Source organism: Physcomitrium patens, chromosome 17, assembly GCF_059467195.1.
Source record: "Physcomitrium patens ecotype Gransden chromosome 17, ASM5946719v1, whole genome shotgun sequence".
Classification (NCBI taxonomy): Eukaryota; Viridiplantae; Streptophyta; class Bryopsida; order Funariales; family Funariaceae; genus Physcomitrium; species Physcomitrium patens.
In genome coordinates this window covers 13,467,579-13,473,578 of record NC_143426.1, presented here as the reverse complement: position 1 = coordinate 13,473,578, position 6,000 = coordinate 13,467,579, and the positions used below count along the sequence as shown (strand labels likewise).

General features: G+C 47.7%; 1 protein-coding gene across 1 annotated transcript; it reads left to right on the top strand.

Annotated features, from left to right (window-relative positions):
- The first annotated feature begins 342 nt into the window (after nucleotides 1-342).
- LOC112294313 (glucomannan 4-beta-mannosyltransferase 9) lies at nucleotides 343-4,569 on the top strand. The gene is made up of 6 exons (XM_024544607.2): nucleotides 343-1,210; nucleotides 1,320-1,418; nucleotides 1,559-1,811; nucleotides 2,989-3,550; nucleotides 3,687-3,914; nucleotides 4,057-4,569. The coding sequence occupies exons 1-6, from the start codon at nucleotides 905-907 to the stop codon at nucleotides 4,223-4,225; spliced, it is 1,617 nt and encodes a 538-aa protein (XP_024400375.1). The 5' UTR covers nucleotides 343-904; the 3' UTR covers nucleotides 4,226-4,569.
- Nucleotides 4,570-6,000: the final 1,431 nt, after the last annotated feature.

Below are 6,000 nucleotides of genomic sequence, written 5' to 3'. Positions count from 1 at the left end.
AGCATCGTTTCCAGTTGCTTCAACCAAAGCCCTCCCTCGCCTCAGCACCCACAGACACGACCTGTCCATGCTCCAATCCCGGGCAGACCGCGACGGCCGGTGTGCAGCGCCCCGGTGGACGGGCAGAACGGGGGGCAGGCATGAATGATTGGAACAAGAGGGAGGGAGGCCGAGAGAGGTCGTAAACCTGGGCAGTTAGCAGCGCTGAAGCGCGTTTGACCGCGGCGCCCACGCAATCCCCCCCCTTGTCCCATCGTCGCTCGCTTTGGCTTTGGCTTTGGTTCCCTGGGAAGTCGGAAGCGCCTCCAAATAATGCAGCACCACCACAGCAGCAGCAGCAGCAGGCCAGGCCGAGCCAGGCATGCCGCATTATGAGTGGGTCCGGGTCGTGCCCGTCGCCGCTCCGTCCATCGATCGTCCCCACCCTCGCTGCTGCTTTGCAAGGCTTGCATGAATGATACAAGCGTATAATTATATGAGGCCCGGCCCCACCACGCATTGACCCCTGGGCGCTGCTTATTACCTCGTCTATCAGTGCCGTGGAGCATCGCTCATTGTGGTCGACGAGCGTGTCGAGGGCGAGGGACGGGCAGCTGCGAGGTGTGCGCTGCACGGTGCGAAGTGCTGAGAGGTCTCGAGTGCGCGAGTGTGCGAGGTGGCGGTGGAGGTTGAGGTGGGGTGGGCAGTCCGGGGTGAGAAGAGAAGGTAGAGGGATTCGCAGGACATGCGGATTGGTCACATGAAGCGGAGGAGATGACGAGTGGGCTGAGCTAGGCTGAGGGTCATCGGCAGGCGTGCATTGGCATCGCGGATGGTGATGAGTCGCAGCTAGGCCGAGGCGGTGAGATTGGGGACGGTGCGGGTGGGGGTGTGGGTGCGGCGAGAGCGAGCGGTGTGAGTCGCGATGGCGGAGAGCGGGAGCACGGGGGGATTGCCGATGTTGGTGGATCAGCTGGTGAAGATATGGCTGGAGGTTCGGGGGCCGGTGGTGGCTCCGGTGCTGCAATTCGCGATCAACGTGTGCCTGGTGATGGTGACGATGCTGTTCGTCGAGCGGATATTCATGTGCGGGGTGATGGTATTCGTGAAGCTGTTGAGGCGGACTCCGGAGACGCAGTTCAAGTTCGAGGCGATCCAGGATGATTTGGAGTTCGGGAATTCGTCGTACCCGATGGTTCTGGTGCAGATCCCGATGTTCAACGAGCGAGAGGTAGGGAATGCGGGATGCAGGATGCTGTGTGGGATGTGACTTTTGGGGAGGGTGGTGGTGGTGATGGTGGAGGAGGAGCTGACAATGGTGAGATGGTGGTGCGTGACAGGTGTACCAACTGTCGATACAGGCGGCGTGCGGGCTGTCGTGGCCGCAGGACCGGATGATCATTCAAGTGCTGGACGACTCGACGGATCAGACTACCAGGGTAGAGGAACTTGTGCTAGAGCTGAGTGTATTTGGTGGGGTGGTAGGAGGGTGGGTGAAGGTGAAAGTGGGGAGGGATTGTTTGCAGTGCGTGAAGGCACGGGAGGGTTTTCTGAGTGTATGTGTGTGTGTGTGGTCCAGGAGCTGGTGCAAGTAGAAGTGCAGCGGTGGGCGAGCAAGGGGATCAACATAAAGTACGAGACACGACCGAACCGGAAGGGATATAAGGCGGGGGCATTACGTCAGGGGATGAGGCATCCGTATGTGCAGACTTGCGACTACGTGGCGATCTTCGACGCGGACTTCCAGCCGGAGCCGGAGTTTTTGCAGCGCACAGTGCCGTTTCTGGTGCACAATTCGAATCTGGCACTTGTACAAGCTCGATGGAAATTTGGTAACCTGCCGAACTTGTTATGTCTTTGATTGTTGTATTATTCGTGTAGCAACTTCCCTTGTTATTTTAGTCATATTGTTTTTGTGAGCTCTGGTTTTATTTTGCTTTTGTGGTTTGTGGGAATGAATTTCGCTTGGTCTTGTTGGAAATGTTACAGCGCGTTAAAGTTAATCTGGTTTATAGATGTCCGTATTCTGATTTGTATATGTAGACCTGGCTAAATTCACTATAACATTAGTGGGGCGTGGGTATCGTGACCTAAGTCTCACTATGCAACCGACATGTTTGTAGTAATAGCCAATTCTGTCACGTCAAATGATTCGCAGTCCAGGGATTAGTTCGTTATTTTGTTGAACGTAGGTGTTGTACTGTTTGACGTTGGCATTTGACTTTCTATCTGAGCTTTCGTAGGAATATCGCAGTTCATTCATTTATGAGGGACTTCTATTGGTGGTAATTTGGTTTCTTCTGGATTTGCCATTCGCAGCTTTTGAAAAGTTTGTGTCTTAAGTCTTGGGTTTATCACCTCTTGCTGAGGCGCAGCCGTTCAGTGTACAAATCTAGTATCATTCGCCACTGGATGGGTATTTGTTAGATTACAGTTGCCATCCCGATTCCGCCAACATATTCGATAGTGAGGGTTATCATTGTTCTACAAGCATACCCTGAATTCGAATTATATTTCGCTCACGAAGGAATTGGAGGGATAATCGAATGGGTGACATACGGTTCCTGAAGTTTTCACAAATTCGGTCTGGCGGGTGCGTGGAGGGTCCGTCCAAAAAATTGCTTCATTTTTTATTTGCGCACATTCGTTACAATGTCAACATTCGGTCTATGATTGTAATTGCGCAGTGTTTATTCCTTTTCATCCAGATTCGCAAGTGCAACAGGGGGTTTCTGTAAACTGCAAAGGCGAAAAGTCGGTGCAATTCCAGCTGTTGAGTGGTCGATGAGTCCGACCGTGATCATTTCGAATTCTTTGCTCTTCTTCTCGCTGCAACTCTTGGGTGCCCGTCTTTGTTGCTGGACTCGACCCATGTGTATCGAGCCACTTCGAAATGGCCGATTCGCAGTCTGTGACGGTTGATAGGTAGCGAATGTGCGGGGTGACGGGTGCGCTGAGTTGATGGTGTGGCGGTGATTTTGATGGTGGTGTGATGGTGGTTGTGCGCAGTGAACGCGAATGAGTGCTTGATGACGAAGATGCAAGAGGTGTCTCTGAACTACCACTTCTCGGTGGAGCAGAGGGTGGGGTCCGCGACGTACGGTTTCTTCGGGTTCAACGGCACCGCGGGTGTGTGGAGAATCCGCGCCATGGAGGAAGCAGGAGGGTGGAACGATCGCACAACGGTGGAGGACATGGACCTGGCGGTGCGCGCCAGTCTGTGCGGGTGGAAGTTTGTGTACATTCACGACCTGGAGGTGAAGAACGAGCTGCCGAGCACGTTCAAGGCGTTCCGGTTCCAGCAGCACAGGTGGTCGTGCGGGCCGGCGAACCTGTTCCGGAAGGTGCTGTTCACGATCCTGAAGAACCAGAACCTGCGGCTGTGGAAGAGGCTGCACATGATCTACGCGTTCTTCTTCGTGCGGAAGATCGTGGCCCACATTGTGACGTTTACATTCTACTGCGTAGTGATTCCGGCGTCGGTGTTGGTTCCGGAGGTGGACCTGCCGTTCTGGGGAGCGGTGTACGTTCCGTCGATCATCACGCTGCTGAACGCGATCACCACTCCCAAGTATGTGGGACGACGCCGTGGACTGGTGACGGGGGTTGATGGATGGTAGCAGCAGCAGGGGGTCAGTGAGGGGGTTGATAGTGGTGGTGGTGATGCGGCGAGTGGCTGACGAGGTGGTTGTGTGGGTGTGGTGCAGGTCTCTGCACTTGTTGGTGTTCTGGATATTGTTCGAGAACGTGATGTCCCTGCACCGGACGAAGGCGACGATAATCGGGCTGTTCGACATCGGGAACGTGAACGAGTGGGTGGTGACGGAGAAGCTGGGCAACCTGATGAAGTACAGGTCCGCCAAGTACGGGAAGAAGTACACGCTGCAGAGGATGGCGAGCAACATGCTGGCCAGGGGATGGAAGATGTCGGAGAGGTGAGGCGAAACGATTGTGGGTGCATGGGTGCGGGTCGGGGGGATGAGGAGAGTGGAGTGTGAGCTGGTATTGGGAGATGGAGCAGAGGGGTTGCTGATGTGTGTGCGGAGGTGCTGATGGTGTTGGATGTTGGTGTGGCAGGTTGCACATACTGGAGTTGTGGACGGGAGGGTTCCTGATGTTCTGCGCTGTGTACGACTTCTATTTCCAGGGGAAGAACCACTTTTACGTGTACTTGTTTTTGCAGTCGTGCGCGTTCCTGATAATGGGGTTCGGGTACGTAGGCACATTCGTTCCGCACTACTCTTAGACGATTCCAAAGCGAGAGCGTCGAGAGGCTAATCCAATTTTCCAAGATTCGGGTGTGAGGTGTATTGCATCTGGCACGCGACTGGTGAAGTAGATAAGAACTCAGTTATGATAACCTTGTAACATATCCTTTAATAAAGCCACTGTGAGAAGTGTATATGGATGGAATCCTCTGTGCTCTATCTTTAGGATCGCACTGCATGTAGTGCACTGCCACTATTAAAGGGGAGGTAGCTGTATTTATCAAAATATCATTGAAGTTTTTAATCTAGGCGTAAACTTGAATTCTTTTGATGACTTCTCTATCTTCAATAAATTTTTGGTTATTGGATCTGATTTAAAGAATACCATTTTGATTCTTGGGTTGTTTTTTTCCTCTGTGAATCGCTTCTGTTTACGGAGCAGAAGTCCTTCATTTCCATCTATCGCTTTTGAGTGTAGGAGTCTTTTTCGGATATTATTTTGTAGGATCATGCACTTTTTCAGTGGTGAGTATCATTTCTGTTTGAGCCATATCAGCGTCTGGACTCCTTCAGTTTATTGCATTAACTAGTTCGTCACATAATCTTTTTAATGAATTTTCACTTTCTGTTTATTCATTTATAAGTTAGTTCTAGTATTATCTGGCCAAGTGGAACGTGAAGCTTCAAGTGTCATTGTATGTTGTATTTTAGTATTGACAAATGAGAAATCAATCAGGATAATATTTGTTAGGGAGTTGGTAAAGAAACACTCCCATTATGTTAACTGCACACCTTGGATTCTCATGATCAATTAAGTCTATTCTCCATCCCCTCTCCTTGTTTTCATCTGTTGTTTCCAGCCCTATCCCCCATTCCTGTCCAGATGCCTCCTTCCCTATTGTCCATGCTTCTACCATGTGTCCTTTGTTCTTCATCATAGTGAATGGAAAGGGGGGGGGGGGTAAGGATTGGAAGTAGGGGACAAGAGATAAGAGAACTCAAGGAGGTCTTGCTCTAACATAGGGATGTTGCTTTAGCAACTCCCTGTTTGTTACATGAATTTCTTTGATGATTTTACATTATGAAATCATAGATTTTTTATTACATAATCATAGTTTTTTTATATAATAATTATGTTATAAAATAAATATAATTACTATTTATACTAATGAGAAGAAGTTTTTTTTTACTTACAAAGCAAAGGAGATAATTTTATTAAATTAAAGATTTGTAATATAAAACATATTTATTTTAATACAATTTGATCCTTTAAAGATAATGCATTTTCTATTTGTACATAATCAAAAGTAATGCAATTCTTATCAAAATAAGTTATAATAAAAAATAAAAAATTTGTTTAGACTAGTAATTATGTAATAGATTTATGTGCAATTAATTTCATCTTATTTTGTGATTAGAAGAATACTATAACATTATACATTATTATTACAAGACTTTTGAGTATAAATTTCAAATCTTTTGTAACTATTTGAAAGTGCCAAATCAACCATTACATTGGATAAAAAAAAACAATTGTTAGAGGAGAAAGAATATAGGCTTTGCATTGTAAAGTATCATTATCATATAACACAACCTTAAATTTGCATATTTTTAAGAAAAAAACATGAAAGTAACTTTTAGAAATTTTTCTTTCTTCTCATAGAAATAATATTATTTTAAAAATGCACATTTGAAGATTTTAACTTAATTAAAAACTACACTTATTTTGTGATCACTTACAAATCTTGGAGTTTATTTTTAGATAGACTCATATGGCATTAAGGTAGCCAATCCATTATTGACCACCTCCTCC

What these genes read in the sequence shown, in the direction of transcription:
- LOC112294313 (XM_024544607.2), top strand. Translation starts at nt 905, where the DNA reads ATGGCGGAGAGCGGGAGCACGGGGGGATTGCCGATGTTGGTGGATCAG. An exon ending in CGATGTTCAACGAGCGAGAG is followed by an intron (nt 1,211 to 1,319) that starts GTAGGGAATGCG and finishes GGTGCGTGACAG; the next exon opens with GTGTACCAACTGTCGATACA. An exon ending in CGACGGATCAGACTACCAGG is followed by an intron (nt 1,419 to 1,558) that starts GTAGAGGAACTT and finishes TGTGTGGTCCAG; the next exon opens with GAGCTGGTGCAAGTAGAAGT.